At 36.0% G+C, this 17,130-nt stretch overlaps 1 protein-coding gene across 1 annotated transcript in view; it reads right to left on the reverse strand.

Moving 5' to 3' along the window:
• ANKDD1B (ankyrin repeat and death domain containing 1B) overlaps positions 1 to 11,272 on the reverse strand; it is a 79,777-nt gene extending 68,505 nt beyond the window's left edge. Inside the window, exon 1 of the mRNA XM_012541119.2 lies at positions 11,028 to 11,272. Within this exon, the coding sequence (XP_012396573.1) occupies positions 11,028 to 11,205 (178 nt within the window). The 5' untranslated portion in view covers positions 11,206 to 11,272. The remainder of the gene's footprint in view (positions 1 to 11,027) is intronic.
• Between the last annotated feature and the right edge of the window lie 5,858 nt (positions 11,273 to 17,130).

The raw sequence follows: 17,130 nt of genomic DNA on the forward strand, positions 1-17,130 counted from the left end.
AATATATATATACATATTTATTTTACCTCATTTTATTTTATTTATTATTATTATAGCTTTTTATTTACAAAACATATGCATAGGTAATTTTTCAACATTAACCCTTACAAAATCTTCTGTTTCAACTTTTCTCCTCCTCTCTCCCACCCCCTCCCCTAGATGGTAGGTAGTCCAATACATGTTAAATATGTTAAAGTATATGTTAAATGCAATATATATATATATTGCAATATATATATATATATATACATATACATACAATAATCTTTCTGCATAAGAAAAATCAGATCAAAAAAGAGAAAAAATGAGAAAGAAAACAAAAATGCAAGCGAACAACATCAAATAGAGTGAGAATGTTATATTGTGATCCACACTCAGTTCCTATAGTTTTCTCTCTGGGTGTAGATGGCTCTTTTCATCACAAGATCATTGGAACTGGCCTCAATCTTCTCATTGATGGAAAGAGTCAGGTACATCAGAAATGATCATCATATAATCTTCTTGCCATGTATAATGTTCTCTTGGTTCTGCTCATTTCACTTAGCATCACTTCATGCAAATCTTTGCAAGACCATCTAAAACCATCCTGCTCATTGTTCTATAGAGCAATAGAACTGCTCTATAGAACAATAATATTCCATAATATTCATATCCCATAACTTATTCAGCCATTTTCCAACTGATAGGCATCCACTCAGTTCCCAGTTTCTTGCCACTACAAAAACAGCTGTTACAAACATTTTTGCACGTTTCCTTTTCCCTCCTTTAAGATCTCTTTGGGATATAAGCCCAGTAGAAACACTGCTGGATCAAAGGGTATGCACAGTTTGATAACTTTTTGAGCATAGGAGAACTCACTCTGACAAAGACTGCTGGGAAAATTGGAAAATGGTATGGCAAAAACTAGGCTTTGACCAACACAACACCCCACATCAAGATAAGGTTAAAATGGATTCATGATTTAGACATAAAGAGTGATACTATAAACAAATTAGAAGAACAAAGGATAATTTGATCTATGCAGAAGGAAGGAATTTGTCATCAAAGAAGAATTAGAGTACATTATGAAATGTAAAATGGATAATTTTTATTATATTAAGTTAAAAAGTTTTTGTACAAACAAAACCAATGCAGAAAAAATTAGAAGGAAAGCAGAAACTGGAGAGGGGGGAGAATTTATATCAGGGTTCTGATAAAGGCCTCATTTCTAAAATATATAGAGAATTGACTCAAATTTATAAGAATACAAGCCGTTCTTCAATTGATAAATGGTCAAATGATATGAACAGGCAATTTTCAGATGAAGAAATTAAAACTATTTCTACTCATATGAAAAAATGCTCTAAATTACTATTGATCAGAGAAATGCAAATTCAGACAACTCTCATATCTCTCAGATTGACTAAGATGACAAGATGACAAGAAAAGATAATGATAAATATTGGAGGGGATGTGGGAAAACTGGGACACTAATACATTGTTGATGGAGTTGTGAACTGATCCAACCTTTCTGGAGAGCAACTTGGAACTATACCCAAAGTTGTATCAAATTATGTATACCCTTTGCTCCAGCAGTGTTTCTACTGGGCTTATATCCCAAAGAAATTATAAAAAAGGAAAAGGACCCACATGTGCAAAAATATTTGTGGCGGCCCTCTTTGTAGTGGCAAGAAACTGAAAACTGAGTAGATGCCCATCAGTTGAGGAATGGCTGAATAAATTGTGGTATATGAATGCTATGAAATATTATTGTTCTGTAAGAAATGACCAATAGGATGATTTCAGAAAAGCCTGGAGAGACTTACATTAACTGATGCAGAGTGAAATGAGCAGGACCAGGAGATCATTGTACACAGCAACAAGAAGACTATACGATGATCAATTCTGATGGATGTGGCTCCCTTCAACAATGAGATGATTCAGACCAGTTCCAATGATCTTATGATGATGAGAGCCATCTATATCCAGAGAGAGGACTGTGGGAACTGAGTGTGGATCACAACATGGCATTTTCACTCCTTTTGTTCTTGTTCACTTAATTTTGTTTTTTTATTTATTTTCTTTCCTTTTTGATCTGAATTTTCTTGTGCAACAAGAGAATTGCATAAATATGTTTATATATATTGGATTTAACATATATTTAACATGTCTAATATATATTGGATTGCTTGCCCTCTAGGTGAGGGGGTGGGGAGAAGAATGGGAAAATCTGAAACACAAGGCTATGCAAGGGTCAGTGTTGAAAAATTATCTGTTTTGAAAATAAAAAGCTTTTTTTTTTCTTTATTTTTTATTATAGCTTTTTATTCATAAGATATATGTATGGGTAATTTTTCAGCATTGACAATTGCAAAACCTTTTGTTCCAACTTTTCCCCTCCTTCCCCCCACTCCTTCCCCCAGATGGCAGGTTGAACAATACATGTTAAATATTTTAAAGTATAAATTAAATACAATATATGTATACATGTCTAAACAGTTATTTTGCTGTACAGGAAGAATCAGACATTGAAATATTGTACAGTTAGACTGTTAAGGAAATCAAAAATGCAGGCAGACAAAAATAGAGGGATTGGGAATTCTGTGTAGAGGTTCATAGTCATCTCTCGGAGTTCTTTCTCTAAAATAAAAAAAGCTTAAAAAAAAAAAAGATTATCTTTCTACTCATTGCACCATGCTCCTTCTCCATAAAAAGGCCTACGACCTTGATTGGCTTTGTTGGTGCCTTACAACTGAGATAAGTGACCCTGACAATTTCACAATGTCACATGAAAAACATCCATTGCCACCTTAGCCAGATTTTTTTATTTATGCTTTTCATGCTTACCTAGGCTAATTCCATCGTATACAATCTCCTTGGGATCAGAAGGCTCTGCAAATGTCCTAGTACCTGCACCAAATAAACCTCAACTCTCTGAAGTCATTATTTCCTCTTTGTTGTTTTTCATCCCCCAAGGTCAAAGCCAGTTGTGTGACTTAGTAAGTATTGTGCTTTGTACAACTAACTTTTGTTCAGGAAGCTGAAAGTAGAACATTTAGAAATGTGAAACAGCTGATAGAACGTTCACTCCCAAATGACCTCAACCAGCTTTAATCCATAACCGTTAACGTCTTCTTGCCTCCTTCCTAAGTCAGTGACTAACTGCAATTTGCTTTCCTTCCTTCCTTGTCTCTTCCCACCTTCCATAAAACTTGGCACTAATGAAGAGGAATATTGGGATGAAGCAAAAGTTTCCCATCACGCTCCCATTGTCTGTAAGCACGACCTTTTGTTTCTTTTTAAAGGGTGTTTCCATTCATGAAGGTAGAAAGGAGGAAGAATCCAATAGATAGGCTTATTGCGACATTATGTTAGCCCTGTTCTCCAATTTCAGTCTCTTCCCTATAGCTCTGCTGCACAGTGTTCTGCTAGTTGTTCTCAAGGCAGGTCAACTAATTAATATAGGGCATGTACAGAAATACTAAGTCTTTCCAAGTTCTGAAGACATCAAGGGGAAAGCTGTGTAAAGAGATGACAACTTGACCTGCTCAGACTATCCTCTCAACCTTGAGTATCCTAGGAGAATGCTAGGTTTTGCTTTGATTTTTTTCCCCTCCCTGCCAAACCTAGATTTCACTACTATAGAGAACTTTTTGTTTTTGTTGTTCAATCTTTTCAGTTTTGTTTGACTCTTTGTGATCCCATTTGGAGTTATCTTGGCAAGATAATGGAGTGATTTGTCATTTCCTTCTCCAAATCACTTTACAGATGAGGAAGCTGAGGCAAATGGGGCTAAGTGACTTGCCTAGGGTCACACAGTTATCAAAGGCCAGATTAAAATTCAGGAAGATGAATCTCCTTGACTCTAGGCCTGGCTTTCTATCCACTGCATCACTGCCAATGAAGAAATTCCTTCTACCAACAGAGGTCAGCAATTCTATAACTTAAAACGTTCTCTAAGGAAATTCTGTTTTACAGACTTGTATCCTAAGAAGGTGTAGAGAGTCAAGATCACAGATCTTTTAAAGGATAAGTATTTTCCCCAAATATGTCAAAGCACTTTCATGTATCTTATTTAATTTAGATTTTTGATATATTTGAAATAGACTAGAAGAGGTACGATGTTCTTATTTAACTTTGAGAGAAACCTTTTTTACTCATTAGGCATTGATGAAGCACCAGTGAGATCATAACTGTGAGGGATGCTGTGGGCCACATTAAAGAAGACATGCTACACACACACATACATACATATGTATCTACAAACATTTGCTAGAGAGACAAAACAGCACATATGAACCAATTAGAGAATAATTCCAAGGCAAACTATGGATTACATAGCAGAAAATATGCAAATACAAAGGGTTTTAAGTGCTCTAAGGCTTAGCAAGTGAGTCCTAAAGAATGACCTAAGCTTCACAGAAATTAGGTACAGTTGGAGGGGGATTCCGGGAAGGTGGCAGAGCAAATTGGTAATTTTTAAAAATAAATTATACATCTTAAAATATATGTTAAATCCAATATGGGTAAACATATTTATACAATTCTCTTGTTGCACAAGAAAAATCAGATGAAGAAAGAAAGAGAATGAGTAAGAAAACAAAATGCAAGTGAACCACATCAAAAAGAGTGAGAATACTATGTTGTGATCCATATTCCTCCCTCTGTGTAGATTGTTCTCTTCATCACAAGATCATTGGAACTGGTATCCATCATCTCACTGTTGGAAAGAGTCACATTCATCAGAATTGATTGTTGTATATATAATCTTATTGTTGCCGTGTACAATGATCTCCTGGTTCTGCTCATTTCACTCAGTCCTTCCAGGCCTCTTTGAAGTCATCCTCCCAATTGTTTCTTATACAACAATAATATTCCATAACCTTCATTAAGTTGGTAAATTTCAAGCTCTCCAGATTTCCCCCACAAATAGAACAAATTTGTGCCTCTGGGTAAACATAGATTACGAAAAATCAAGAAGACTTGGGGTAGAACAGATGTCCTCCCCATACAACTCAACAAGATCTAAAGAAAGACCCTGGGCCCAGATGAATCTGTTTGAAGTTCAAACATCTCCAGCCAACTTCGAACACCCACCAAATGGGGAATCCCTTGGGCTAGCTAGATGTGGCTGGAGCCTCAGCAGGAACCAGGGAGACTTTTACCTCCTGGGCTATTTGTGGTGGTTTGAGTCCAGGAAGACAGAGGGAACATCCACTGATTAGGGGCCCAACTGTGCTGCTAAGATACAGCCCTGGGCAAGAAGGAAGCAGAACCTGGTGAGTGCAGAAGCAGTGGGGCAGGGGCACTGCTGACTGTGGACACTTGCAAGCGGGTGGAGCTCTTGGTTTGGGAGTCCTGGTCAGAGTGGAGAGGTGAAGGGAAGCTTGCATCATCACCCCCCTCAGGATTAGAGGTGTTTATACTAATACCTCTTATTCAAGAAAAAATGAACTAGCAAAGAAGAAAGAACTCCACTGGGGAAGGCTGGGATTCATCTTCAGAGGAGGACACTTCAGTTAAAAAAAAAAAAAAAAAGCTTCTGTCCCAAAGAGTAAAATGAAATGGCTTCCTACTCAGAGAGAATTTATAGAAGAACCCAAAAGAAATTTTAAAAATCAAATGAGATATTGAAAAAAACTAAATAAATAAAAATCATCCAAGAAAAACAAGAAGATTATGAAAAATAAAAGTTAAACAATTAGAAAAGGAGATATAGAGCCTCAAAGATGAAAATAACTGAAAATTACAATCCAGCAAGGGGGAGTTGTAAAGGGCTGAAACTCCAAAAAAAAGGGCACTTGAAGCAGACAATAGAACACTTAAGGCTAATTACCAATATGACAATGACTCTATTAGCATATGTTTGGAAAAATGGCCCTTTTCACTGTTTGGTGTATACAGATAATTGTAGGCAAGGATTAGAGGGTGGGGTGAGACAAGCCAGACTCACTTGGCTGCAGGATAAGGAGGAGAAAGGTGGAGATTCTGGACTCCAGAATCAAGAGATCTTTGACTAAACTCCTGGCAGTTTGCCTGCTTCTCCCCCTAAAGACCAAGGACTTTTGCTTATCCTGACTCTAGCTGATCCTGAGGCTTCCAGGAAGCTAGCCCCAACTTAACAGGGAGCCAGTAAAGCTATGAGAGACCAAGAAATAGCAAAACAGATTATAACAATTGAGAAAATAGAACAGAATGTAAAATATCTCTGAAGAAAAACAACAGATCTGGAGAACACATCAAAAAGAGAAAATATAAGAATAATTGGACTGCTAAAAAGTTGTGACCAAAAAGAAAATTTTGATACAATAATGCAGGGGAATAATCCTAGAAAATTGTCCTGAAGTGATAGGACATGAAGGGAAAGTAGAAATAGAAAAAACCCACCAATTACCACCTCAAAGAGATTTTTTTATAGAAAACACAGAGGAATATTATTGACAAATTTTGAAACCCTCAGATCAAAGAGAAAAATTTTCAAGAAACAAGAAAAAAAACAATTAAAATACACAGGAGCTACAATTAGAATTGTACAAGACTTAGCAGTCACAATAAAGAGGGAATCATATCTACAATCAAAAGAACTAGGCCTGCAGCCAAAATATCATATCCATCAAAATTATCTGTAATTTTGAATGAGAAAAAAAAAATGGATCTTAAATGAATTCTCAGATTTTCAGGATTTTCTGTGAACCAAACCGGAATTTAACATATAAGAGCCAATATCAAAGAGCAATTTTAAGGAACTAAGCATGGACAAACTGTTTTTTGGGTTTTTTTTAATATGGGAAATATATATGTTTCACATCAACAATAGGGTAGCTCAAAAGAAAGATTGGCAGAGTTAAGGTAAAAATAGTAATCATGCTATACAAATGAGATGCAGAGGAAGAATACACATAGAGTCATTAGAGAGGGAAGGAGGGCTTGTAGTTCTGAAAACCTACTCATATTGAGAATGGGTTTAATGGGCAACACTATATATGTACCATGAAGATTATAGCACCCTCCAAAATCCATAAAAAAATCAGGGAGGAGGGATGGGTGGATCAGGAAGCAAAGGGTGAGGGAAGACAACAAGGGAGGAATCCTTGAGTATGGGGAGATTAAGTAATAGCAAGGCAAGTCATGGAGCAGAATTCAATTAAAGTCAGCTGGGATAGGAAAGATGTGTGTGTATGTGGGTGTGGGTATGGGTGTGTATGTATGTATATACCTATATTTGTATATATATAAATAAATCTTTTCTTAACTAGCTTACTTGGGGATGATGATAAAGAGGAAAGGGAGGAAAAGGAATAAGATAAATAAGGTATGCAGCAAAGAACCAAAGAACAATTTACATGGAAGTAAAGAAAAAATGGACATTCATGAATATAATTTATTCTACACACACACACATATATATACATACATATTTTCTTGATCTGGTAATTTGTTGTTATATATTTTGAATCTTCCCTAATGGTCTGCTGAACATGTGTCAGTCAATGTTCTCTTTTGTTTTGCTTTATTTTGTTTTGAATTCCTTTTCTGTTTTTCTTAATTAAAAAAAGGGTGGGTGGGTGGGGGGAGAATCATTGGACTACCTGAAAGCAAAGAACAAAAGAGCTTAGCCATCATCTTACAAAAAATTATCATGAAAATTGTCTGGATATTCTAGGAAAAAAATAATAAAATAGAACCTAATAGAATCTACCTGGCTCCTCCTGAAAGAGATCCCAAAATGAAAACTCCCAGGAATATTATAGCCAAATTCCAGAATACCCAGGACAAGGAGAAAATATTATAAGCAATCAGAAAGAAATACTTCAAATATCCTAACATGCAGTCATGTGTGTCATAACATTATATTTAACATTTTCTTCATTAAAGAACTGAGGGCTTGGAATATGATTTTTTTTCAGATGGGAAAAGAGTTAGGATTATAGCCAAGAATCACCTACCCAGTAAAATTGAGTATAATCCTTTGGGAAAGAGGGGAAGAGATGGACATTCAATGAAATAGAAAATTTTCAAACATTTCTGATTAAAAGATCACAATTGAATTGAAAATTTGACTTTTAATTACAATCTCAAGAGAAAAGTAAACAGGAAAGAGAAATCATAAGGTGTTTAATAAGATTAAACTGTTTACATTTTTACATGGGAAAATGATACCTGTTAACGCCAAAAAAATTCTTATTAGGTCAGTTAAAAGTATAAATAAAGAGAAGGTATGTATATAAAAGGGGATAATCATCTAAAAAATAAAATTAAAGAGTGAGAAAGAAGAATATATTAAGAGGAGAAAAGGAAAGGTAGAATGAAGTAAGTAATCTTACCTAAAAGCAGTATGAAAGAGCCTTTACAGTGGAGGGGGAAATGGGGAAGTTGGAGGAGGGGAAGCCAATGAAGCTTATTCTTATTAGAATTAGCTCGAAGAGGGAATAAGATACACAAAATTAAAACAATTCAGAGCTTCTACCCCATACCTATCAGATTAGTTAATATGACAGAATAGGAAAATGACAAGTATTTGAGACTATATGAGAAAATTGAGGCATTCATGTTACTGTTGGCAAAGTGGTATACTGATCCAGCCATTCTGGAGAATAATTTGGAACTTTTTTTTCCCCCTGAGGCAATTGGGGTTAATTGACTTGCCCAGGGTCACACAGCTAGGAAGTATTAAGTGTCTGAGGCTAGATTTGAACTCAAGTCCTCCTGACTTCAGGGCTGGTGCTCTATCCACTCTGTCAAGCTGCCCCGGAACTATTCTTAAAAGGCTAAACATCATGTATACCCTTTAACCAAGCAATATCACTGCTATGTAATGCAGAGATTTTTTTTAAAAGGAAAAAGAAAAGGATCTGTACAATATAGCAGTTCTTTTGATGGTAGCAAAATTGGAAATTGAGTGGAATATCCATCAATTGGGGAATGACTGAACAAGTTGCATATGACTGTGATAGTATACTATTGTGCTATAAGAAATGATGAGCCTGGTGCTCTTAGAAAAATCTGTAAGGAATTACTTGAACTGATGCAAAGTGAAATGAGCAAATTCAGAAGAAAATTATACACAGTAACAGCAATATTATATATAATAACCAACTTGAATGACAGCTATTCTGAACAAGAGAATGATCCAAGACAATTTTGAAGGACCTATGATGAAAAATGCTGTCTATCTCCAGAGAAGAACTGACATCAATTTCTTGGGGGTTTTTTGATCCGTTTTCTTTTACAACATGAATAACATAGAAATGTGTTTTATGTGACTGCACATGTATAACCCATATCAAATTGCTTGCCCTCTCAATGAAGGGAGATAAAGGAGGGAGATAATGTGGAACTAAAAAAAAAAATTTAAATGAATGTAAAAAAACTTTTTTCATAGTAAATGGGGGGGGAAATGAAAATATTAAATGAAAATAAAATTGAATAAATTCAGCCTGACATTTAAAGCTTTTTACACTCTGGCTTTAGCTTTCCTTTCCAGTCTTATCTAAAAAGTATTACCCTTCTATATTGTACTGGATTACATTCTGATAATCCATAGCCTGCTTTGGCAATTTTTCACAGGCTACCCTCATTACTGTGATGTGTCCCCTGCTCAAGTCTGCCTCTTAGCTCAGTTTCAAGGTTTAGCTCAGATGTTCCTCAAGCAAGTTTTTTTTTTTCTGATATCCTCACTTCTTAGGACTCTCTTCCTCCTCAAATTATCTTGCATTTACTTCTCTTTTTAAAAGCTGTATCTATCCTCAGTAGAACATAAGCTTAAGAACAATACCTTGTACATAGTAGGTACTTAGCAAATCCTTATTGAATTTTATTGTTGGAAAACTTAGGTTAATAATTTGTTTAAAGTTACATTTAAGATTAGCAGAAGGGGCAGCTAGATGGTGCAGTGGATAGAGCACCAGCCCTGAAGTCAGGAGGACCTGAATTCAAATTCGACCTCAGACACTGAACATTTCCTAGCTGTGTGACCTGTGCAAGTTACTTGACCTCAATTGCCTCAACATGCATGAAGAAAGAAAGAAAGAAAGAAAGAAAGAAAGAAAGAAAGAAAGAAAGAAAGAAAGAAAGAAAAAAGAAAGAAGGAAAAAAGAAAAGTAGGAAAGAAAAAAGAAAGAAAGAAAGAAAGAAAGAAAGAAAGAAAGAAAGAAAGAAAGAAAGAAAGAAAGAAAGAAAGAAAGAAAGAAAGAAAGAAAAGTAGGAAAGAAAAGAATAGCTAGGAGCAGACATTAAGATACAAGTCATATTGAATTATTTTCTTGAAGCACTTCAGGGTCCAGAGCTGTAGAATTGAAAGGGATTTCAGAAGCTGCTTACTTCAGCTGTTTCATTTTATAGATGAAGAAACTGTGAAGTTGAAGATTGTGGTCACGTAGATAGTAAATATCAAAGGAAGGATTTGAACCCATTAGGTTCCTCTCACTCCAGAGTCAGTACCCTATTCTATAGTAACACACCCTTCCCCTTTTCTCTTTTATTTAAAAAATGGGAGGGGTGGAGAAATAATTTTAAACATTTTATTTCTGCCAAATATATGCACTTTTGTTGCATTTCTAATTAAAAAAAAAAAAAGAAACAAATCTTATTTAGACATGATTCCAAATTTGGGCTAGAAAATAGGTTATTGGGGTGGAATGGGGTGGGGTAGGACATGGCTAGAGGGGCTGCAAGGGGAAAAACAGACAGGAACCATCTGGTTGGTTCTAATAAACTTCCTTCATCCCCTAAGTTTATTCTTGGTGTGACTTTTCAAGTGCATTTGGATTCTTATTTGAGAGCAAGGCACTGAAAAGTGGAAGTGGAGGTGGGGACTTTGGGGGAGGGAGCCTGGCCCTCTGAATGGCATTCTGCCTTAGGGGAGTTCTGTTAATTTTTCTTTGCTGACAAGGCTGGCTGTCCTGCTAAAAGGTTGTTCTATTTTTCTCAAATCCAGCTCCTTTTCCTGCAACCTAGGTGGTGTGCAGGTTTTGGAAAAGCCTCCCATCTTCTTCTCCCTGTATCACTCTCTTTCCTCCCCCCCCACCTCCACCTTGCCAAATACTTACAGATGTCATGTCTGACCAGTGCCGCCTTCTCCAAAACCTCCTCTTTTGCATTTTTTGAAAGACCTTTCCAGGACCATGCCAGTGTGTTCCTCAGATTGTCACTCAGTCCCTTCATGGCTCCTCCCAACCTCCCCTTCCCCTGGGTCCCTTGTTCAGGTGTGATCTCTGCTGGTACCATGCCTTTTCTGCTTCCGTACTCAGACCCCAGGGCAGAACAATTGTGGTACAGGGAAGTGGCCAGGCTTGGCTTGCAGGTAGGTGTATGTATAATGGGTGGGTAGGTGGTGAAAGGAAATAGCTAAGATTAACCTCAGCTACAGCTATGGGAATTCCCTCAGAATTAAATGCCGGGATGTCTTGATGTCTTGAATGCATAGTGTTTGGCATATAGTAGTTTTATTAAATTTAGTAAAGGCTGCTTTATTGATTTCCTTAGAGGAGAAAATCTTTTAGGTCCATGTATACCAGTAGTGCTTAGGTCTGTAGCTGGAAAGAGTGGATGAATCAGGGTGATGCAAATTATGTCCCCTTTGACTTTTGGGGGGAAATGATGGGATGAACCCTGAGAAACTCTCCTGTGGGAGAGGCCCACCCTCAGGGAATCAAGATAAGTGGTCTCATTCAGTTGTGGTTGCACCCTCCCCCCATTCAAGATTAGTCCACAACCAGTCCAAGTAGCTCAAAACTCTCAAGATAAGTAATCTCTTTTCAGTTAGAGATCTAAGCCCGGGGCATTGACAACATTGAAGGAATCACATTCAGTTTTGAAGTCCAAGCCTCAGACTGATGAGAGTAAAACTCTGCTTGATCTGAGTGAGCCCTGTAAAATTATGTAAAATCACCAAAAAAAAAAAGTCTTTGATCTACAAACCCAAATGGTCTTGCATCTTCTGGAGCAAGATAAGCTTTCTTGGGGGAAGTCACAACCCCGGGCAAAATTTCACATCCACCTGAGACTTCCCTTAGACTCATGCATAAAATGGTTCTTCAGAAAATGACTCTTTGCAGATCACTTCTTCCTTGAGAATGATATGCCCGCTAAGAGAATCCTTCTTTATGGCAGCCCTGTTTGTAGTGGCTAGAAACTGGAAAATGAATGGATGCCCTTCAATTGGAGAATGGTTGGGTAAATTGTGGTATATGAATGTTATGGAATATTATTGTTCTGTAAGAAATGACCAGCAGGATGAATACAGAGAGGCTTTGAGAGACTTACATGAACTGATGCTAAGTGAAATGAGCAGAACCAAGAGATCATTATATACGTCAACAACGATACTGTATGAGGATATATTCTGATGGAAGTGGATTTCTTTGACAAAGAGACCTAATTCAGTTTCAATTGATCAATGATGGACAGCAGCAGCTACACCCAAAGAAAAAACACTGGGAAATGAATGTAAACTGCTTGCATTTTTGTTTTTCTTCCCGGGTTATTTTTACCTTCTGAATCCAATTCTCCCTGTGCAACAAGTAAACTGTTTGGATCTGCACACATACATTGTATCTAGGATATACTAGGACATATTCAACATATATAGGACTGCTTGCCATCTCGGGGAGGGAGTGGAGGGTGGGAGGGAAAAATCCTAACAGAACTGAGTGCAAGGGATAATGTTGTAAAAAATTACCCAGGCATGGGTTCTGTCAATAAAAAGTTACTATAATTAAAAAAAAAACTTAATTAAAAACAAAACAAACAAATAAACAAACAAAAAAATAGGAAGATATTAATAAATCACATCACCACAAAAAAAAAAAAAAGAGAATCCTTTAACAATAAAGCTTTTTTTTTTTTTTTTTTTTTTACCATAACCTTTGGGTTTAGCAAATTCCTTCTCGGAACTGCCTTGGAGAACAGGGAACCTCACCTATTCCTGTCTAACCTCTTCTTCAGTATCCTCATCCGTCATCAAAATGGCTAATAAAAGACAACTCTGAACCCCAAATATTTGCAGAAGTCCTAAACAGGAGTATGTTTGCCAAAGAAGCTCTCTTCTTGTCAAAGCTGCCTGCCAGAACTTTTGCCCACTGTGAAGATACTCTCTTCTCAGGGTTCACCTTTGCTATCTATCTCCCTAACAGGACCTTTTGGCTAACAAGTCTGTCTTCCTAGCAAAGCTGCCTTTTCAGTGCCAATAAAAAATCCCTTTTGCCACACACATTTTGGGTTTGCGAATTCTTTTGCATTGGACCAGTACCAACCAGAGGGGATTCCCACTCCAATTCTCACACCTCATCACAACTACCACTAACCTCATCATTCACACCTCATCAATACAACTAAGAAGTGTTGTGTCTGAGATAAGATTTGAACTCAGGTCCTCCTGACTTCAGGGCTGGTGCTCTATCCATTGTGCCACTTAGCTTAAAATCCTATTCGTAATAACAAAATTAAAAAATGTTTTGGAGATGAAAGCACATTCTAGAGATTCAATTACAAAATATTTTTTAAATTAATTTTTTTCAGCCAGCAAAAATCTGTCTTTTCTCACTTCCTCCTTACCCCCACTCCCACTGAAGGGAAAAAACCACTCAGCTACAAACATGTATAATCAAGCCAGAGGAAATTCCTCTATTGGACTATCCAAAAAAAAATGTCTCAGTCTGTACTTTATCAGGAAATAGATAACATATTTCATTGTGAGTACCTTGAAAATTATTGGTCATTGAGCTGATCAGAGTTTCTAATTCTTTCAAAATCTTTTGTATTTACAATATTTTGTTGCATTGTATATTCTCCTGGTTCAGTTCATGTTATTAGTTCACACATGTCTTCCTTGTTTCTCTGAAACCATCTCCATCATTTTTTATAACACAATAGCATTCCATCACATTTATAATCATTTATTCAGTTGTTACATAATTGATGATCACCACTTCAGTTTCCAAATCTTTGCTTCAGAAAAAAAAGAGCTGCTATAGAGTTATTAAATCTTTGTTGATTAATAACTTGATGTTTAATAAAGAATAATTGGCATTGATTTAACAAATATTATAAAACAGCATGGAATGAATCTACCTTGGGTTTAAGGAAATTAAATATTAATGAGAATTTAGACAACTTTTGAGATTACATGGCATCATTTGTAAAAAAAAAAAAAATAGAACTTATACTAAGAATTCATTTGATGGTAAGAGAATCTCAAGATGCTTTTTTCTTAAGAGTGATGTTAGATTACATTGAACAATAGATTTCAGAAATTCCAATAGTTGGAAGTCACTTTTAGAGCCCAGTCTGGCTGATTCGTGTATTTGTCTGCATAATTCTTCTAACAAATGAACATCTTCTATTTACAGACCTGTGTATGTTCTGTTTGGAAGCATTTCTTATATCAAGTCAAGTTAGCTTCTAAGCTCATTTGCATAGCTCCTAAATCTGCCCTTTTGTTCTAGGGACAAATCGATTCTCTTTTATATGAGATAGCCCTTCAGATATTGCTATACTTCTTTCCACGCAACCTTAGCTTAATTTGTTCAATCATTCCCTAATTGATAGCAATTACTTTGTTTTTGGTTCTCTGCTAAAAAGTGCTACTGTGAATATATTGTGAGGCATCTAAGATACGCAGCAGATAGTGTCTTGGATCTGAAGTCAGGAAGACCTGAGTTCAAATTTAGCCTCAGACATTCATTAGCTTTGTGACTCTGGGCAAGACCCTACACCCTTTCTATTTCCTCATCTACAAAATGAACTGGAGAAGGAAATGGCAAACCATTCCAGTATCTTTGCCAAGAAAACCCCAAATGGGGTCATGAAGTCAGACATGGTTGAACATTAATATTTTGGGGGCTTATGGGCTCTTTCTTTTTGTCTTTAACCTCTTTTCAGTATATGCCCATTGATGGATCACTGGGTCAAAGAATATCAACAATTTAGTCACTTATCCCACATTATTTCAACAATTATATTAGTGTGCTTGCCTTTTCTAAAGGCTCTCCAACATTTACTATTCCCATCTTTTGTCAGCTTTGCCAATTTTCTCAGTGTGAGAAGAAACTTGAATTGCTTTCATTTTCATTTCTACTGTTAGTGATTTGGAGCAAATATAGTTGGTTAATCATTGAAATTCTTCTTTTGTTCATATCTTTTGATCACTTCTTTATTGGAAAGTTAGTTTCTCTGTGTGTTGATTATGTAATTTGGATAATAACTTTCTTTTAAAAAATAGTACTTAAAAACTGGAAATAAATACATATATACTATTTACCTGAAATGGATGTGTCAGATTCCCATTGGTCAAGCTGGCAAGTATCTCGCTACAGATCTTCCCTACCCCTACCTTTAGAAAGCTTCCCTCTTTTTTTCTTAACCCTTCATTTTTGAAAAACTTAATCTTATTTTTATTGATAATTTATGTTTTTATATAATCTTTAACTTTAAAGGTTATATAACTTCCCTCTCTCTGGCAAGCCATTTTTTATGATAAGTTTTAAAACGAGAAGTACTTTAGGTTTCCTTTAAGTCTCTGATAAAATCTCACCTTCTGCAAGGGGACCTTCCTTCCCTTTATTTTATATACAATTATTCAGTTTATGCCTTATATGTGGTTGTTTAAACTGTGAGTAATATGAGAGCAAATTTCTTTTGTCTTTCTTTGTATATATGACCCAAATTAGCATAATACCTGGCACATACTAGCTGAATGATAGCTGTTTGCTGACTTAATAGATCAGTAAAACTAAGCAAGATATCCATAGCTGTCTAAAGTATATGTTATATTCCAAATCCAAAGTCTCCCTCCTCTGGAAAGAGAATAAGAAAATCCTTTAAAAAAAAAAAAACAACTCTTCCCTAGGGCCTGAATTGCAAAAGAGCTGAAATAGCCCTGGTTTTGGTCTCATTTATAAGGAATTTGTAACTATTTGAGCCCAGAATATGCTGCTTAGCAAAAATATATACTAAATATATTCTAACAAATGGCAAGAGCTTGAAAAATGCCAACAGATGGCAGTAGCAATTCAGCAGAGAACTAATAAATGGTTGAAAAGTAGAAAGCAGTTCAGCAGATGACCTCAGCAGCTCACAGCTCAGTGGAAAAAGTAGCAACCTCTGCAGGAAAGTAGTAAGACTTCAGAGGCAGAGATCTGTTTTAGCTGGAATGTACTCCTAGAAACACAAGTTGTCCTGCTTACATGTATTCTATTTCTTATTGCTGATGTAGGAATCAGTTTAAAAAAAAAAATATGCCCCTTTATGTATTGTGGAGATGTTCTTTGTGATCTCTTATACTCTGTTTAATTAAATGCCTTTGCTTTGAGTTAATATCTCCTGTGGGATAAAAGGGACATGTAGTATATGTGCAAGTCCTACTATGATTTTGAAAAGATGCTGACTCAAGGAGATTTTTGAACCCTAGGTATAGTGTTCAGGAAAGCACATCAAGAGAGGCTTAGAATCCAGTTTGACAGAATAATAACTATCTTCTTTTATAAAAAATCTCCCACGGCACAGCATATCACTTTCAACCATATTTTCCAATTAATTGGTTAAAAGAATAATCAAATTTCTGATTTTTTTCTTGACATGAATTTTTTGCTTTTGAATAAAAAAATTTTGACTTCAATAAGGCATTTATCTTATCTCTCTCATCTCCTCCAAACCACCATAATCTAGGCCAAAAGGGAACAAGAAACAACACAAAAATAAGAACAAAATGACAAAATCCTTATTATAAATATGCAGTCCAGGGAGCAGTTAGGTGGCACATTGGATAGAGTACTAGCCCTGAAGTCAGGAGGACCTGAGGTCAAATTTGGTCTCAGACATGTAACACTTTCTAGCTGTGTGACCCTGAGGCAAATTGCCTCAGCAGATAGACAGACAGACAGATAGATAGATATTCAGTCAAACAAAGCTTAAGCTCTTTTAGCCATGATTATGGTACAAACAAATTGGAGTAAGTGCTACTATGGTCAGAAATGAAAACTTGGTGAGAAGTACATATGGTAACATGGAAGTATTTGCTGTAATTTGTTGGAAGGACTGACATGATTTCTCTTAAGAGAAGTGAAATACAGAAAATGAAGACAAAAATGTCTTCCTTAAAACCACATGATCATTAAGGAAAAAAGTTCAAATATTATCTCAAAATAATAATAA

Source organism: Sarcophilus harrisii, chromosome 1 (assembly GCF_902635505.1).
Source record: "Sarcophilus harrisii chromosome 1, mSarHar1.11, whole genome shotgun sequence".
NCBI classification, from domain to species: Eukaryota; Metazoa; Chordata; class Mammalia; order Dasyuromorphia; family Dasyuridae; genus Sarcophilus; species Sarcophilus harrisii.